The 20296-nt window shown below is 34.9% G+C and overlaps 1 protein-coding gene and 1 long non-coding RNA gene across 2 annotated transcripts; both read left to right on the forward strand.

Annotated features, from left to right (window-relative positions):
• Nucleotides 1-15329: 15329 nt before the first annotated feature.
• On the forward strand, nucleotides 15330-16676 carry LOC108680586. The gene is made up of 2 exons (XR_001931432.2): nucleotides 15330-15430; nucleotides 16351-16676. It is a non-coding gene; the product is annotated as an uncharacterized LOC108680586 (long non-coding RNA).
• Nucleotides 16677-17406: 730 nt separating this feature from the next.
• On the forward strand, nucleotides 17407-19981 carry LOC108680585 (glycine-rich cell wall structural protein 1.8). The gene is made up of 2 exons (XM_018169459.2): nucleotides 17407-17458; nucleotides 19132-19981. The coding sequence occupies exons 1-2, from the start codon at nucleotides 17450-17452 to the stop codon at nucleotides 19834-19836; spliced, it is 714 nt and encodes a 237-aa protein (XP_018024948.1). The 5' UTR covers nucleotides 17407-17449; the 3' UTR covers nucleotides 19837-19981.
• The last annotated feature ends 315 nt before the right edge of the window (nucleotides 19982-20296 follow it).

A 20296-nucleotide genomic window follows, 5' to 3' on the forward strand; every position in this document is an offset into this window, starting at 1 on the left:
ATATTTTTTTTTCTGACAGACTTACCGGGGTTCGGATAAACCTTAAATAGCGTTCTCTTTGTCGTACGAGTATAAATTGCACAATCATTGCGCAATTATATATTCTTAAACTGCAAAGATTCGTCGACATATTCATTTTGATCATTTTATATGAGAGACGCAGCGACTACAAATGCGTGCTTTGTTGATGAGAACATCAAATGCGCATATCATCAAGTTAAGTGGAAAATAAATCCCGTTGCTAACAATATTTTCAAGTCGGAACGCGTTTATGGTGCATAACGAACGGTTTGTTTGGCTTAAACTTGAATTGTTAAGTTACAATAAATTAAAAATTATTCATTTGAAAGTTACAAAATTGTTAAGTTGCAATAAATTAAAACTTATTCATTTGAGAGTTACAGAACTTGCCAGAAAAAATGCAAGTGATTGAAATTATTCAAGCTCATTTTGAAGCTTTGGTTCAAAATTTATGGATCTTGGACAATGTCACTGCCATTTCGTATTACAGCCGTGGCTCTTAACTTGACCTCAAATATGAAGGCAAAGCTATGCATTATATTATTTATTTATGATGACTTGAAGTAGAATTTGTGGGAAAATTGACCGGGACTTCGATATCTTATTAAAAATCTGAGGAGTTATGTCGGTAGCCTCTGATAAACAAACCGCTAGCCAAGCTGAACTTCTTTCAATTGAACAGATAATTAATAACAACTTCCTTCGATCTCCACGATTTAATTATAACTGTAAATTTATTGCTATTGAGTCATTGCTTTCCAACTGAGATATCGTCCATGGGAAAAAATCCGCCATAAGAAGACAAATTAATTAGTCATTTCATTCTTGAAAGCTTTGTTTAAAATATTTTAATTAGCCAGATCAAGCTGATTATTTTTTTAATCATACGAAATACATTAAAATCGGCAATAAACCTGAAGCGCACTACATGAATATTGTACACATATTGAGCAAAGGAAGCAAACGTTAAATTCCGCGGAGAGGATTGAGAGGCAAGTTCAAATGTGCGATCGGCATATTATTATTATCAATCATAATTGTAGTAGTTAATTATTTTCTCAGTTTATTGCAATCATTTAGTAAAAATTTTAATTAATGATTATTTATAAAATGTCTGCGAGCTGCTGAAAATTACGAACACAATTTTTTAAGATAAAAGATCAAACTCCACATTCATATTTCTCACGCACCTAACGGTTCATTAGTCATGCACCATCTTCAATTTTCCCAAATGACTAAGTCAGAAAATATTCGATAACCACTATAAGAGACGCTAAATGCCATTAAGTATTGAACAATCAGACTATCACTCGTGTATATCGTAATTGTTTCAATCAACTTTGTTTTATTATTAAATCTTATTTTGCCAGGTGTCTGGTCTCACATGGTTCGCGCTAATCATAATGATTCCCATCCATCATACTTGTGTTCTACGTGCAGTTTCTGTAGCGGAGTGCGCATTTTCCCAGTCAATAATTGCTCTGGCTTGAGCGCTAGCCTCAGTTGAGGCTACCTGTTACAATGGTATCTCAATGCCACGCTAGAGGCTAATCTTCCAGGAACCTCCATAATAGTGCACAATTTGCGGTTACAAATTTTTTAGGCGACTGTATATTCATGATGACTGAAATTATAAATCTTTGAAGGTTTACTGGGACTTGGATATTTGCAAATTGTTTTGTATATGCAAAATTTGTGCTGCAATTGCATGTGTGAAAATTTTATTTGCAAAACGATTAGCAACTGACGTTTTTGTTACGTATACTTCGCCGCTTATGACGCTACTGCGCCTCTTTTATGACGCTAGGGCGCCGTTTTTTGACGCTCAGCGTTGTTTTTGTGACGCCACTGCGCCATTCTAGTTCAGCTTCTGCCTTGCTTTTGTGACCACAACTGAGCCGCTCATGTGACGCTAATGCGTCGAATTTGTGACGCTAATGTGTCGCATTAGTGACGCAACTCCGCCGCTCATGTGACGCTAATGTGTCGAATTTGTGACGCTAATGTGTTGAATATGTGACGCTAATGTGTCGCATTTGTGACGCAACTGCGCCGCTCATGGGACGCTAATGTGTCGAATTTGTGACGCTAATGTGTCGCATTTGTGACGCAACTGCGCCGCTCATGTGACGCTAATGTGTTGAATTTGTGACGCTAATATGTCGCATTTGTGACGCTAATGTGTCGCATTAGTGACGCTAATGTGTCGCATTTGTGACGCAACTGCGCCGCTCACCTACAATGTATTGCGAATGATAAACGATTGGAAATAACCGTAACGGTTCTGTGAATTTTCACCTTGAATTCGGGGTGGCGCAAAAGAGGTTGTCCTTCTTACGCATCGAGTTCATCCCAGGCAAGACTAGGAGGGAAGGCCACGATATTGCGTAGGTAGACGTACTTGGTATGCTATTCGATACCATCCCTAACAAAATTTAGAGTCGCCCCAGCTTCTGGTAATCCAAATCAGAAGCTGCCGCGTCTAAATTTCCACTGGGATATGTCGTAAGGTGAAGGTGACCAATTTGTGGTCAAAAGCTTGGCTGGGTATTAATTCATTTAATTTTAGCTACGAGTCTTTTTTTTCAATTTAGTAGATTTTGCAATGAAATTCTTAAAATAATCTTGTCCGAGCTAATTTTTAAAAAATAAATCTAAACAAATATAGCTATACTTCATCGTTTATTACAATGAATTTATGCGGTGAAGATATTTTATTGAAAATCAAAAGTAGATTCACGGTTGCCGAGTATCAAGCGTATCATGAGATAAATGTTCGAAAATGTTTTCTATGTAAATATATGTTTGAAAATGTTAATTATATATGTATACATTCGAAAATGTTATCTATTCTTTGAATAAGGTACGATTTTACAGATGTTTTGATGCGGAAAACATTAATGCCGTGAATTACCGGTTACCGTAAATTCCCTGATACCGCGAATTTGCTAAAACCGCGAATTTACTGAAAACTTGGATTTACAGATACAGCGAATATGCTGATCCAGAGAATTTACCTATGCCGTGATTATACTGATACCGTCAATTACCTGATATAGTATTGAATTACCTGATGCCACAAATTACCTTCTACCGCGAATTACCTGATACCGTGAATTTCCATTTATATTTCAAATATTCTGATGCCGTGAATTTCCTGAATTTTTCGTGAATTTTTCCTTTCGCGAATATCTGATAGAGTAAATTTCTTAAATCGCAAGTTTTCTGATAACGTGAATTTCCCGATACCGCGATTTTCCAGATTCCGCAAATTACTGGATTTTCCTTATAGCCCCTGATTTGCGGCATCCTTCCTTTTATTATTATAACTCAATTTTATTATTTCTAATCCATTTTATTATTTAATCGTAGACAAAAATCTACTTGCACTAATTTTTACCTTCATAGTGATTCAGCTTTGCTCGTTTTCCTTTCTAAACTCAGGTTATATTGTTAAGAGAAATTTAGGTTGCACCTCTCGTATGACACAACTCATAACGTTTCAAAACCTTCAACCACTTTATATCGTGGTAAGCATCCTAAATAATATATACTACTATTATTACCCAAATTTGTTTGTCAAGAACAACCTTAAAAAATCACACTAAGAATTTTGTGGATTTAAATTGATAATGATTCATTTAACAATAGAATCTAAAATAAGTGCGTAAAATTAAAAAATTTCAATACACTTTTCATGCAACATTCTTCAGTATACATTGCATTACTATATATTCAACTATATTCAGTATACACTGAATATAGTTTATACTGAAACTACACAACATTATACATCACATCAAATATTACATTGCGCCACATTACATTTATACATCACATTAAATCATACATAGCACCACATTATACATCAGACTCGGTCACACGGATGCCCAAATAATGACGATAGTTGGACCAAGCGGCCGGCATCAGTGAGAGTGAGCAGCGGAGTTCAAGGTTCCAGGCTCTGAAAAAGCGGTGCAAGAAACCGGTTAACTTCATAAGGAGACGAAGTTAGGATCGCTATGTATTGCAATAATTCTGGTCTGCAACGGCTTGCTTCGTAGCTCCTACTTTTTATTATGTGTTTGGAGGGCAGGCCATGCCATGGTCATTGTCGTGGTGGGTACGTGACGACATACACGTGAACAATTATAATGACAATACCAACATGAATAAAATAAATCCCGACCTTCTGCATTAAACAATTATCATGACAATACCAACATGAATAAAATAAATCCCGACCTTCTGCATTAAACAATTATCATGACAATACCAACATGAATAATCCTGACCTTCTGCATCAACCTCTTCAAAATTAGGATTTGTTAAGTTTGATTAATGCGTGACTGCTCACTTTCAATTATTTTAATTAATGCAACTCTGTATTTTATAAAAAATACAGTGTCTCCATCTGCTACAAAACCCACGGATGTCAACATAATTTTTCATCTTAAGCTATGATGATGTTTTCATTGAAGACCTATTTTTATCAATAATGTGGATTTATCTTGCCAATTTATTACCATCGCTTAAAAGGAAGATCACAATTGAATATAAATAACCCCTCATGAAAAATGTGACTGAAAATAATACAAAAGTTAATTTAAGATTTGACAAGCATCACGCACGAGGAACTCAATACCTGCTGTCTTACAATAAAATCTTGTTTAAATTCCGCACATGACTATAAGTAGACGTCGGAAACTCATTTCCAAGTTGAAACAATAAACAATAGGGAAAATTTTTGTCGGATTTATTTTTAGTTGTTTTCCGAATCACTTCTATGAAAAACGTATGTTCTTGTTTAAGTAATTTAGTTTGATACCGTCTAGTTAAATTCTTTTATGAAATACCACGACATTTACCACAAAATGGCGATGAGAAAATTCTTCGTGTGGCTAACATTGAAATTTTATTTTATTGTTAACTAATCGAAGCAGGTATATGTGCTGCATTCGATCATTTCGAACAATGTTAGTAAGCTAATGTTCCATATTTAAACTACCTGACGAATTTTGAAACCAGCAAGTATTCATGGTTTTGAATATTTATTATTTATTAACTGTTATTTATTTTCATTTAAAATTAAAATTATTTTTGCCAAGTTTTTTATCACGACAATTCTGTCAAAAGTATTTTCTTAGGGTTTCATTTACATGTATTAAAAAAATGAAGAAAAAATATCGATTGGTTCTATTTACCCTTTTTAATTTTCAAGTTATAAATGAATTGTGTTATTTACTGTATTTTTCCTAGATTTTGAATAGACAATCAATGTCGATCAATGAATACTGTGGATTCCGTGAATGCGACACTTTCATTAAATGCTGGAAATTTGGGTGCATTTCATGATCGGGTTACTATGGTTTTTTACAGGCTTGATTGTGCAAAAGAATTGGGTCCTCGTCTTTAAGTTTCTTCTTCTTAACAGTCTTCACACACTGTGCAAGGAATTGTGCAATATCTCTTTACAAATATGGCATGTAGATTTTTATAAAAAAGTCCTTGATATGTAGATGTTCACATTAGACTCTCTAGCAATAGAACTTATAGGTGTGTCCTTATGAACATGTTTTGCTTGACAATGATGTATTAATGACGCAGAATCATTCAGAAAATATAACGCATACTGGACACGTACGTTGATGCATTCTGTAAAGGCTTCAAGCGTATTGTTACTTTCTGGTGCATAGCAGTTACTTTGTTTTGTGTTCAAAGTTCAGCTTGCATATCATAAAACGATTTTTTTCGTAAATCATCAAAGTGCAATTTTCTCAAATGCCGTTTACTCACAAGAAATTGCCTATAAAAATTAACCTTGTAATCTTCTGATGGAGTTTAAGGTTAGGTTGGTTTTTATTCGGCTTGAATCGAGAACTTTCGAGTAGAAAAAACGGACCGGCACGAACTTTGCGGCCATTTTTTTATTAACTTAATTGAATGTTACTTTTTGCCGAGATTTCATGATCAAGAATCAAGTTCACACCGTTTGCACGTTGTGGCAAAACACATCGTTAACATTAAATATTAGACGGCAGCTTGAAATGCAGCATGCAGCTGGAGTGCAGCATGTCTTGCATGGAAGACTCCAACCGTGAGCAAGAAGTGCAGCATGATGTGCAGCATGCAGCATGGAATGCAGCATGTCTTGCATGGAAGACTTCAACCGTGAATATGAAGTGCAGCATGATATGCAGCATGAGGAAGTAAAAAAATTTGGGATTTTTTCGGATAATTTCGGAATTCATGTGTGATTATTCGTTTTTTTTGTTACATTTTTCTAAATTTCGCTTGTTTCAGACTAAATAAGATACTTCCTGTTTTTTTTTCGTGACTTTTTTTTTAATTTGAAAGGCCTCCCACACTCACCATTCCAACAAAAAAGAAGAAAAGAATTGATTTTGTTAATTAAAAACAGGGAATGGTTTCATGTCAATGATCAGGGCCCCGACCTTAACGCCTCTGATCTTAGCCAAAAGGCATTTACGGTTAACTTTCTGGTTCGTCAAAATCCATCAACCTTCTGGTTGGCAAATTTCTGAAAGAGGAAGTAAAAAAAAATTTGGGATTTTTTCGGATAATTTCGGAATTCACGGATGATTATTCGTTTTTTTGTTACATTTTTCTAAATTTCGTTGGTTTCAGACTAAATAAGATACTTCCTGTTTTTTTTTCGTGACTTTTTTTTTAATTTGACTCACAGTGGGTAATTTAGAAGTGATCCATTGTTTAGATTCTACGTATCATTAGTGATGTAAAATTATTTCAGACATGTTTAACCAACAGAATGAATTATTTTCGTTTTATTATGTTATAAAGATAATATATAATCATTATATTTAATTATGTTTAATGCATCTATTTATAACATTTTTTATGCCAAACACAAACTTAAGCTTTTAAATTTTTCTCGTTCCACTGCGAATTTCATTATCCCTCGTTACGGATGGACACAAGTGATCTAAGTGAATGAATTTATTACCTTTTAGACTAACATGAAATATGTGCATTTGTCATTTGAAATAAGGAAAATTAAAGTTTCCAGCTGATTTTATAGTTTAATTGTCAATGACTTTTTCAAATAAATCCGAATGAATTTACCTTTTATACANTAGATGTGTATAAGAGACAGCCACAATACTGTGCAATTTTACCAATAATGAATGGCGGCTTAAGAACCTTTGAAGCGATGAAATTTCTAACAATTTTCTAAAATTTTCTTACAGTTTATCTAGGAGAATTCAAATGAACACTCAAAATTGCGAAAATAAAATGTGTCTGACTTTACAATCCTCAGCCTAACTCGGTAATATGTTTATAACATAGATTAAACTAATATTATGGTTAACTTGCTTATCTTAATACCTGAACGCTATCTGAAAAGTTGTGTTTTGATTATCTAATTTTATGCAATTAAGTTTGATTGAATACCAGAGAATGTTTTTATTGATAATTTTCTCATTTGTCTTCTCAATGAGTCGAACAAGATTTTTTATGGTGCTGGCGGATCGAAAAGCAGGTTACCAAAAGACATTTTACAGAGAATGTGAAGCTTCGAATATGCAATATTCATAATCAAGCACGTGAAGGGTTTTGCATCACTTGAAATTGAAATTAGTTTCTAGAAGCATAAACAATTTCAAGAAACTAATGTTGTTGAATTTTCATGTGATATAGAAGGTTATAGACTTCTCCAAAATATAAACTACATCGGTATTACTAGCACGACCTTAAGCCGCCGACTCACATGCCATCTACAATCTGGAGGACCTAAGAACCACATGCGGGAAGCTCACAATGAGACCATCACTCATTAAAGAACATTCTCTGCTGTTAAAACAAACTTGCATAAAAGATATGCTTCTGCCGAACTACACCAATAATATTATTCTTGTACCTATCTTTACTAATTGCAGATTCATTTAGAATTAACAAGAAGATTTAAGATAATTTCGGATTTTGCGACATCTAAAATTCAATTGGTATAAAAATGCGCGAACATTTTGCCTGTTTATAGCGCATTTTCTCATTTATGGAAATAAGGCGCTATTGTGCTCGTCATGTCCGTCCGTCCGTCATGTCCGTCCTTCACGGACGGACGGACGAGAAAATGCGGTCTGTGTCACTCACTGCAGTGAGTACTGATTTAATTTTTCTTTATTTAGAACTTTAAATTTTATCCACTTGCAAATTTGAATGAAAAAAGACTGAAACTGATGACAAAATAATCTGAAATTTTGCTGATTTGATGTAGTTTCATGTTAAATAGCGTCAGGAGAGATTAACTTACATGGTTATTAACTTCACATGCAAGACAAAAAATCTCGGAAGTTTGAATTTGTTTCACTGAAACAAAACTCGTCGTTAAGTCACTGACATGCCAACGCAAACTATTGGTTAAATTGAAAAGAAAGCCAAAGAAAGCCCTAGGATGTGCCGTCCGTCGCACAATCCGCACCCCTAGACGCAAAAAATATAACTCAGTACTCACTGCAGTGAGTGACAGAGAGCGCATTTTCTTGTCAACGAAAACTTGAGGTCACGGACGGACAGACAGACAGACAGACGAATAGACAGACCGACGGACGGACAGACAGACGGACGGACAGACAGACTGACAGACAGACGGACGGACAGACAGACTGACAGACAGACGGACGGACATGACGAGCACAATAGGGCATTTTTTCCATAAATGAGAAAATGAGCTAAAAATAGAAGAAATTCGCAAATCATCATGTGGACGACGGCGTCATTATTGTGTCAGCATCGCGTAGCCTAAAATTATTAGTAGCCGGCTAACAGCGAGTAGCCAGTCATTATTCTCACTGTTGCGACCTGTTGCCAGCTGGCAATCTTGTGAAAATACAAAAATTTATGTCAATATGAAATATTAAAACCTGTGATAATATAAATTATTTATTCCATGCGCTGATATAATAATTTCAGTTATATGAATAAATACAAAGTATGGACACAGTTCGAGTGGGAATTTCAACGCCACTTGAAGAGTTATCCTCAAGGTATTGCTTGTGGTTTCAATTACTGACGAAGATAACGATTACGAATACGGACACCAGAAATTTCTCGGTGAAAAATATATATACATGCTTCAAATATTCAATTGGATGTTATTTGAACGCATATACCACGTCGATTGCATGAATTGCATTGATACATATATTGTCATTTTCACATGGTCTCGTCTATACAGTATATACTGACATATTGAAACGCCTACTAATTTTTGTAAGGCAATATATAAGGATGTCGCAATTTCACAACGAAAAACAAATAATTAAAAGCTATCAAAAATTTGTTATGTCAGAATCATTTATTTATCCAGATAGTATTACTTTGAACAACTACAATATCAGTATCATTTTGTCTGAATTTACTACGATCCTGAAGCAATGAGAGGTTATGAACTGAATTCTAAATAACTACTACCTTCTTGAAAATTGAAATTATAATATTTTTTTGTCGCCTATAGAAACGGATTTCATAGTGCGTAAATTCTGTTTTTATTTTCCCGATCCTGAAGCAATAAGAGGTTATGAACAGAATTCTTAATAACTACTACCTTCTTGGAAATTGAAATTATAATATTTTTTTAACGCCTATAGAAACTGATTTTTAGTGCTTAAATTATGTTCTTATTTTCTGCTGCTTTACTTGTTTTTTTTTCTGTTGTTCTATTAGTTGCTCGTTAAACGGTTTAATTATAATTCATAACACCATCATGCAGAGATAATCTATTCATAAGTCAATCAGTCATTGGATACCTAAATTCGTCAGGCAATATATTCATGAATTACTAAAAAAATATATAATAGGTTAATTTGCTTTCTTCCTGAATTATATAGATCTCGTTCAGTCTTAAATGGTCCTTGAAAGTCCCGAAAATCCACTAATTAATTATTTAATCGGGACTTAATTAGTTAACTTATTTAATTAATTAATTAAGTCCCGAAATTTGCTTCCTCGAGCAAGCGTCTCACAGCGCGGCCAAGAAGGCGCTGGGACGGAGGTTCTCCTGTTTAATTGGAAGGTCGAAGTCCTTGACTGAGAATGTCGAAGAGGAAGTCGCTTGAGGGAAAGGCTAGCTTATTTTGTAACCTTTGCAGTCCTTAATCTCGTTATCGTGACCAAATGCATAACGGTCAAGACCAGGCGGCCAACGATGCATGGCGCATGTTGTGGATTATGTGCCAAAAGAGAAGTAGTATTTTGTTTTGGGTTTCAACTTTTGAAAATGCATGTGATCGTATGAACTATTTCAAACTTCATTTATACATCACCATATTTCGGTTAAACACACACTTGAAGTTATTTATGGTCAAATTTATATTCTAAATTATGGTTATGTACAATTTGGGTTCGAGATTCTGAATAGGTACGCCTAATTCCATGTAAGTACGCCCGTATAGTCTGAATGTAAAGAGTGAATGTTGCTTTCGGCCTACGATCAATGTGATGCATAAAGCTACACCAAATTCAGTAAATCCTGCGTCTATAGATTAATTATCAGAAAAAATCGTTCATGAATTTCAGAAGCGACTGTTACCGTTTCATTATGGTAGCATAGCCGAGGTTGAAAACTAGAATATTGCAGTTTCTTTTAGCAACATTGTTTTTTGATTATTCTAAGAATCATTTTAAACACAAATTAAAATAAGCAAAGACATTTTCTGTTAACAGTCGGTGCAATCTATTGTATTCAGAAAACCACTCACTATTAAACTTAGAAAAAAAATGACCTAGCTTACGCGTGCAATAAGTCGTTTGTGGGGCCAGCCTTCCTCCAATTCATTTGAAGACTTCATTCTGTCAAATATATATGCTCAGCTGTGCTTCCTGTCTACGTTTAATTCATCGAGACCAGAAGCCTTGCCATCAAAAATACAAACGAATTTGTATTTCCGTCAGCCAATCGCTAACGTTTTTTTTAGATCAACACACCAATATATGCTTATAGAACTTGGCTGCTGTGCGTACTTATATCGATAATTTAAGTGTTATATCGATTATATAGGTGTACCTATACGTATAATCGAGTTTTGCTGGTAAGTCACTAGAGTTTAGTCATTATCTTATATCCCGCGCAGTGATTACCGACCGACGCTTGACTAGCGTGCTAATGCAGCAATGCATTCATTTGTTGTGACAGTCCTTGAACGCACAGGAAAGCGTAATGAAATCAAGGCCATAGGTAAAGCTTGTTTATTTTTAATTTGTTTTCTGCGAGCGCCTTCTCTACGTTGAGAAATAAATCGATCAATATGATGCTGTTTTGCGATATCAGTGATAGGAATGAAAAATAAATTGACTTTCTGAATCTCTCCTTTACGACTTACTTATCTTCCTTGTCTCACTTTTCTCACTTGACTCACTTTCCTTCCTAGACTCACTTTTCTCCCTTGACTCATCTTTTAAATTTCTCGTGGAATCATGTCAACTCCTTTGGGTAGCCCAGCCCGTTCGATGGGATTAAGTCAATAAGAAAAGCGGATGTCGGAATGAAGTGAGTCAATATTGCATCATGCCTGACTCGCTTGAAGCAGCAACTGAGTTAAGGTGAATTCGTGAAGTGAGAGTCAGACTATCAGGAAGACCTTCTGTACTTTAGTTTGTTGGGAAGCCTGGATGAGTCATGCTGCATGATTTACTCTTGTTTGTGAGTTTGCTTTGTGGGCGAATGCTGGACTTGCCCTTGGCNCTTGTTTGTGAGTTTACTTTGTGGGCGAATGCTGGATGCGCCCTTGGCAGTCACCCTGAAAAACCTGATGTAACATTATCGGTGTAAAGAATTCATATTTAATTATCGGATATATTACTTCATTAAAAAAATTTTTTATCGACAATTATACATATTTTTATTCATAATTACCAATTTTCTTTCAGGTCTTGAGCATGGCTTCACTTGATGTCGCCTTAGAATAAATTCAAATTAAACCAGAAAATTTTGTTTATAAAATGATCTGAACAAAAATTTTCGAGCTACAATTTGGTTGAAAGACTACCAATATTTACTGGAGGTAGTGCATCCACAGGAAAATTTTGCCATTGGAGTAATCCGCATATTTCTGAAAATTGAACAATCAATATTTGCATCGTCTCAATTGGTAAACTGAAACGATGAAAATGACTATTTAACATTGAAACGATATACGTTAGCCTTCAAATAATTAAAAATTATTTAAATTCCGAAGCACATCGAGAAGTCAAATTGAATTTGATAGACACTTGAGGCAGTCGAATAATATTGTCTTCCGGTTTTATGGCTCTGCGTTACTTACATTAAAACACCTGAATGATAATAAACAACTGTTAAAATTGCTTTCCCAATGAAGTCAAGTATCGTTTGAGACGTCGGTATTTTATTTTGGCAATATCTTGGAAGAAAAGATGAACGCAAGCGCTTGTTAAAAACAGGTTCCCACATATCAACTGAACTTTAGCCTGCAGCAAATGGCTTAATACGAACATTTCCTGCGAGAAGATGAGCCTTCAACGAATCTTACTATTCCTGCGTCGGCGATAATAAATAATAAGTAGATTCAGCAGGATCGATGCTTCCCCAATCAGCAGCGTCAATATAAGTTTTAACCTGAATTTTAAGTCTTCAATGATAAAACTTGTATTTAAAAGACAGGATTTTAAGTTTCAATAGCTAGACTATGATGGATATGATGCCGAAGTTTCGTTGGCGACGAACGATTTTGCAAGGTAAGCTTCAGGGTTGCCTTTCCGAAAATAAAGTCATCATGAACTATCACTGGTTGTATGTTTGAGTTTACATCTAATTTTTTCATTTTATTAATATAAAGGAACAGCTCAATACAGAAGCAACAAACATAGTAATTTCAATAATAATCATAATATCAATAATAGGAATAATGTTAATAGTAAAAAACTATGATTTTAATAATAATAATCATGATTCAGTAGAGTGAAAATTAAAATTAGTTGAAAAAAATGGTCTCATTGAATAAGAGAAGAACATGACTGGATTTCAAGTTATTTTGATGAATTTCGAAATTATGAAAAATCATCTAACTTTTTAGCGCATTTTCTCATTTATGGAAAAAATGCACTATCGTGCTCGCTATGTCCGTCTGCTTGTCCGTCCGTGACTTCATGTTTTCGTCGACTAGAAATTGCGCTCTCCGTCACTCACTGCAGTGAGTACTGAGTTATATTTTTGCTCAATCTTGGCGTATCATTTTAATTTAACTTACGTAAAACTTAAATAAAACGTGAATAATAAAGATTCTACTAATCCTCCGAGTTGATATAAGTCCAGCACTGAAATAAATTCCCTGGAAAAGCGAACTAAACACATTAATTCAATTAAATCTCAAAAAATCTTTCAAGCTTATAAATAAAATTGATCGTACATATAAATCTTAAACAAGGCTTTTATTATCTTAATTACGTAGAGCAGTCTTGCCTGGCTTTACGTAGGGTACGTACGGCTGCACGTCTGGCGGCCCACGCTCGGCCTTGTTTTTTTACAGACATTTTTTAACAAACATTTTTTATTAACATTTTTCCAATGTCACCGACCGGGAATCTCCCGCGGGGAGTCAACTGTTTCTGCTTTAACTACGCAAGTAAATATTAAAAAATATCTTGGCTAGTTTTACCGTTAGTTTCAAGGGTGGATTTTTTTACTGCAATCGTATTCATGAAATCATCTTCAGATAAAGGGAATTCACGAAAAATATAACTCAGTACTCACTGCAGTGAGTGACTGAGAGCGCATTTTCTCGTCGACGAAAACTTGAGGTCACGGACGGACGGACAGACGGACATGGCGGGCACAATAGTGCATTTATTCCATAAATGAGAAAATGCGCTAAAAAGACAACCAAGCAATTTATTTTGAAGAGGTAAAATTAAAACAGGTAGACTTCACGTAATATTGCTAGTAGCTAGAAAAATATTGATAAAATGTCATGAAAAATGTTTTAACCCTTTACGCAGTTTTTTCACGTTTTTTTGATTAGTAAGCAGTGAATAAATTGTGTCGGAAATCAACCAACGTTTAACCAATTATATTAATTTATTGCAGGTAAATCGTTGGTTCCTCCCAATCAATATTCTGATGTCATAGTTTTAACATTTCCATCCAGTGGAAAAGTTAGTGTAAGCCTTATAGCCTATCTGCTTAAATAAGCTTTGAAAATTTTTCTTACAAAACTTGAAAAAGATGAAAATTAGGATTAGTAGCAATTTTTATCAATGCCATTATCGTTAAAAAAATTTTAGTCCTAACTGAGGTAATTAGTTGATGATAAACACCCTTGTTTCAAGTTATTTTCTGGCTAATGAAGTTCTTTTTTTTTATTTTCGGCTGCAATATCTTGCAATTTTTATAGATCTTGCGCACTGATCTATAGAATGCAGGGAATATATACAAAAAATTGTTTATAAATGCAATGTTTGCAAGCCTGTGTTGAATTTATGAGCCTTAACAACTGAGATGGCATTGAACTAATACTCGCTCGGCGCGACCCGAGCGTGCGTTTCATCCTAGACGAGCAATTTTTGTACATGTATTTATAAATACATGTATTTATATAAGTTTAATAAGTACATTTATTTATAAGTATACATGTATATATAAGTATAAGTATAAGTACATGTATTTATAAATATTGCTGAAGAAGGAAATAGTTGGCTGGCAAGAAGTTCCTGGTTCTTAAAGCAACCTGTTGGTTTTAGTAGCCGCCTGATGAACAGTTTTATACTGTTTGAATTGTAAGAATTTTAATATTGGCGCAGGGCAATGGACGCATGCTGAATAATAATTGCACACGAAATTAATAAAAAAGTATTTAGATAATTTAATTAGAAAAATCTTAGATATTCATATGGGCAAACCAAAAATGTATCAATATCCTTACTGTTCAAAGAGATGGTTTAAAGTGACCGAAACACTTAGTTTTCACTGTCTACGATTTATTTATGAATCATATTGCAGATGCCATCGAAAGTTCAGGACATTGAAGCGCCTCGCGGTTCTTTCTTTTTTAAAATTCATTATAGATCAAAGTTAGATACTTAGTTATAGTTTCACTGAGAATTCCCTCAACCCAATTCGAAACAGTCGAGCTCGCACCACATGAAAACAATTTTGGGCAATCATGTATATAATAAAAAAAGCTACCTGTGTTCTGGTACTTCAAACCAGGTAAACAGTATCTCCCTAATTAAATGTAGATCCTAGCGTAACATTTTTTGTGGTACGTGTTCCGTCTAAGGTAAGGTAGAACTTTTCCGGGTATCGTGGTATCTGGAATGGGAAGGCCGTTCAGGGCTATATAAGGGCGCGACGCGGTATACATACCAGCATTGATTAGCTCGCCTCCGAGATCAACGCAACACCGACATGAAGCTTGTAAGTGAGGGCTTCCATTAACAGAATCATTTATATGATAATAATTTTGGAAAGATTATCCTTAATTCTGAGAAATGAAATAATGATGAATTCAAACGATGTTAGGTCTGCTCTCTCTTACCTTCCAATTTTAATTCATGATGCATTAGAAAACAGGTTTTTCACACGATTTAGGTACTTCTGAATTTGCGGTTAACTCTCTGGTTCTTCAAAATTCATCAACTCTCTGGTTGACGAATTTTTGAGAGAGGAAGTAAAAAAATTTGGGATTTTTTCGGATAATTTCGGAATTCATGTGTGATTATTCGTTTTTTTTGTTACATTTTTCTAAATTTCGCTGGTTTCAGACTAAATAAGATACTTCCTGTTTTTTTTTCGTGACTTTTTTTTTAATTTGACTCACAGTGGGTAATTTAGAAGTGATCCATTGTTTAGATTCTACGTATCATTAGTGATGTAAAATTATTTTAGACATGTTTAACCAACAGAATGAATTATTTTCGTTTTATTATGTTATAAAGATAATATATAATCATTATATTTAATTATGTTTAATGCATCTATTTATAAAATTTTTGATACCAAGCACAAACTTCAGCTTGTTAAATATTTCTCGTTCCACTGCGAATTTCATTTTCCCTCGTTACGGATGGATACAAGTGATCTAATTGAATGAATATACCCTTTAGACTAACATGAAATATGTGCATTTGTCATTTGAAATAAGGAAAATTAAAGTTTCCAGCTGATTTTATAGTTTAATTGTCAATGACTTTTTCAAATAAATCCGAATGAATTTACCTTTTATACAAAACATGAAAATAAATATGTACATTTGCCACCTGAAATAAAGAAAATTAAAATTTCCAGCTAATTTTATAGTTGAATTATCAATCACTTTTTCAAAATGAATTTTTCAGACGTCATTCATCCTGCTGCTGTGCCTGGCGCTGGCCCTTGTCTCAGCAGAACCTGAACCTTTCAAGAAATTCAAAAAATTCAAGAAATTCCCAGTATACAGACCAGTACCTGTCGTCTACCGGCCAATCTACCGACCAATCATAAAACCTGTCTACGTACCTGTTGTCAAACCCGTACCTGTTGTTGTTAGCCATGGTTACGGTGGTGGATACGGTGGTGGATACGGGAAAGGATACGGGAAAGGACGGTAAAGTTGGATAACCGAAGAAGATGGGTAAAGCAAGATATACTGAGTACCTATCGGAATGATCTTTATTAAGTATAATAACATCCGTTTCCAGCATGTATCAATGTTCAATGTTCTGCTTCGTGTTAGGTAATAAATTTACCATTTTTTGTCCGTATTTTCGGTGGCCAGTATATAGCTTGAGGTTACGAAAAGATTGAATAAAATTGTTCATCACCATTAATTGAGTTGAGCATCGATTACCATTAACTGTAAGTAACGCAATTATGATAGTCAAGCTGGCATTATTGTCAAGTAACGTTATGAGTTTTTCATTTGAACAAAGAATTGGCAGTTCAATTTGTTCTAAAAATTTGAGACTAGATTTAGATGGTTGGTTTTCAATTAGATTTTTTTAATGAAAACACGGTTGACGTTGTGCACACTTTTTCTTTAGGGCTACCATGTCAGTATAACTTCTGTGAAGTTTTTTCAGCGTCAAAAATATTAGACGTCAACATGAAATGCAGCATGCAGCATATAGTGCAGCATGTCTTGCATGAAAGACTCCATTCGTGAGCATGAAGTGCAGCATGATATGCAGCATGCAGCATGAAGTGCAGCATGACTAACTTTCGTCGAATAAAGTTAAAAGTGCATTATTTACTCTCGTTTTCGAATAAATAAAAAATAGATGGACATTGCATAAGCAATTCCATCTTCCCCAGTGGTTAAGGAAGCACAAAAAATGTGAAATTTTAGGGCGAACCAGTGACCTGGTCAAGTTACACGGCGGTTACCTTGAATGGGTCAGCATATAAGAGAGCGGGCGCCTTCGGACGACAGCACTTCTAGTCCAACCGGTCAACAAAATGAAGTTTGTGAGTGCACAGTGAATAGTATAAGGAATTAGATTGTAATGAAATATCTATGATGAAAACCTCAAGCGGATTGCAATCTTATATATTATGAGAGAAGAATGCATAAGAAACTATGAGCTATAGCCCCACTGCCAATTTGATATCAGATAGGATTACAAGCTGCTTCGTTCTAATATCACTAGTTGTTTTCTTCTAGAACAGAGAATATTTAGTGATTCTACAATTAATAGTCAATCATTTAGTATTCGTGACTCATTAGGTAGTAGTGACTCATTAAGTATTAGTGACTCGTTAGGTAGTAGTGTCTCATTAAGTATAAGTGACTCATTAGGTAGCAGTGACTCCTTAGGAAGTAATGTCTCATTAAGTATCAGTGACTCATTAGGTAGTAGTGTCTCATTAGTAGTAGTGACTCATTAAATATTAGTGACTCATTAGGTAGTAGTGACTCATTAAGTACTAGTGACTCATTAAGTATAAGTGACTCCTTAGGTAGTAGTGCCTCATTAAGTACTAGTGACTCATTAAGTTTTAGTGACTCCTTAGGTAGTAGTGTCTCATTAAGTATTAGTGACTAATTAAGTAGTTGAGTCTCATTGAGTATTCGTTACCAAATAAGTAATAGTGACTCATTTAGTATTGCAGATTCATTAAGTAGCCGTGACACATTAAGCCATAGAGAGTCAATAAGTAGGAGAAGCGAGTTTTTTATGTAGTGCCTCATTTCGACGGCGTATGTGATGTAGCACAAAATTTTATATGAATATCAATTGGTTAGAATTTAACTAAGTCATTATCAGGCAGATATTACAATTTAATCTTTTTTTTTGTTAAATACTAATCTTTCAAACTATAGAGCATCTATTTTTGTGAATTGCTCAACCTTGAACGTGCAAATATATTTATAAGAGTTTCATATTTAGTTTAGAAGCAAACAAAGGAGGTGAAATTTTAAAAATTAATTGCAATATTCCACGTCCAAAAAGTAGTCAAAATCTAAGCCATAATCGGAATGAAACTTTATGGCTTGTAAAAATTTAAACCCCAACTCTTTTTAAAAATATTGCAGATTTAAATTTAATACATATTTATTTTCACATTTTATTAGGCATTTTATATCTATATTGGTAAAATGTATAGTTTTTGTTTCTAATATTATTTTATACATTTGGTTATATTTTTATAAAAGATGCTAGATTTCAGGGTGGTTATGCCTTATTTTCTTTCTGAATTTATTGTAGGCCACCCACTAATGTAAATATAAAATTAAACCCGATTAGTTGTGATATAAAACTTGTGAACCTTATATTATGCTAGTTATTGTGTTTGTAACGTATGCATGTTACATATATTTTCGCTGATAGTGCTTATTTAAATGCGTCATAGATATTATTTACGCTAAACCAGTTAAGCAAATAATGCTTGTTTCTACAAGTAATGCTTGACAAGGATTTAGCTTCCAAAAAAGCATTTCATATTTCTCAATTATCATCGTCATTTATGTCATACGTCATATTATTTAGAAATATTTGCTATATTCTCAACCCTTCATACAAATCACCAATAACAATTTCCCATATCACAAATGTCACACATCAAATTTATCGGTAACTTTGTTATTGCACGTTCCATTTATCTGTCACTCAAGTTTATCGCACTCACGTTTGTCACAGGCAGGGTTTGTTCTACTCGCCCTCGCAGTGTCCTGTGGTGCCACATTCAAGGGAGGTGGAAAGAAAGGTGGATACGGTGGATACAGTGACGAGGTGCTCGTACTGGCAGCTCCACAAGTAGGATATGGAGGAGGATTCCATCACGCAGGATATGGTGGAGGATTCCAGCCGGCAGGATATGGTGGAGGGTTCCAACAAGTAGGATATGGAGGGGGATTGCAGAAAGGAGGATATGGACATGACAGCTTTGAACATATTGACCACAGTGCAATAAGCCATGGAGGTGGATATGGAGGTGGAATTCAACACGTTGGTTTTGATGGAGGTTACCACAAAGGAGGATATGGAGGAGGATACCATCAACCCTTGGCTGTCGCTCCAGTTCAGTTGGTGCACGTGCGTCCAGTTCGAGTTCGACCTGTGCGTGTAAGACCAGTTTATGTCCAGCCAGTCCCCATCCAACCAGTTCATATTCAACCAGCCCCTATACAACCAGTACATGTACAACCAGTACACATCCAGCCCCATTACCAACCACAGTACCAGCAACCAGTGCAGCTGGTGCAGGTGGTAGGAGGTGGTGGTTACGGGTACGGCGGAGGAAAGAAGGGAAAGGGTGGTTATGGTGGTGGTTTCGGGCACGGAGGAGGCAAGGGAAAGGGTGGATATGGTGGTGGTTTCGGCAAAGGAAAAGGGAAGTTTTAATAGAAGAATAGCTCTAAATTAGTTACTGAAATAACTTGTTGATAAAAATATGAGCCTTTATTCCAAAATCAGTTTGTAAAATCAGGAAAACGTTACAAGTTATTATCCTGTACTGATGAAAAACAGAATAAATGGTAAACACGAAGACATGTCTTTCATTCACTTTCGCGCGACTACCAATAAACATTATTCCTGAACTGTCAGTATCCTATCTCACCATTATAAGCAGTTTAGCACTATTTTCGTCACGCAACCGTTTATGAAAATATCATTCATATATAGATAATAGAATCCATTGAAGATTATTTGCTCCTATGCTCGTCTTAGTTATATATCTTCCTGCGCAATGAGTCCACTTACCTAGGAAAAGACAGATGATTATTCGTTTTATGGTTGCCTAAAATTCGGTGGAGGTTTCATATTTGCTGAGACTAATGCAATAAATTTGCACTTTCTCTTG

Source organism: Hyalella azteca, unplaced genomic scaffold, assembly GCF_000764305.2.
Source record: "Hyalella azteca isolate HAZT.00-mixed unplaced genomic scaffold, Hazt_2.0.2 contig5196, whole genome shotgun sequence".
Classification (NCBI taxonomy): domain Eukaryota; kingdom Metazoa; phylum Arthropoda; class Malacostraca; order Amphipoda; family Hyalellidae; genus Hyalella; species Hyalella azteca.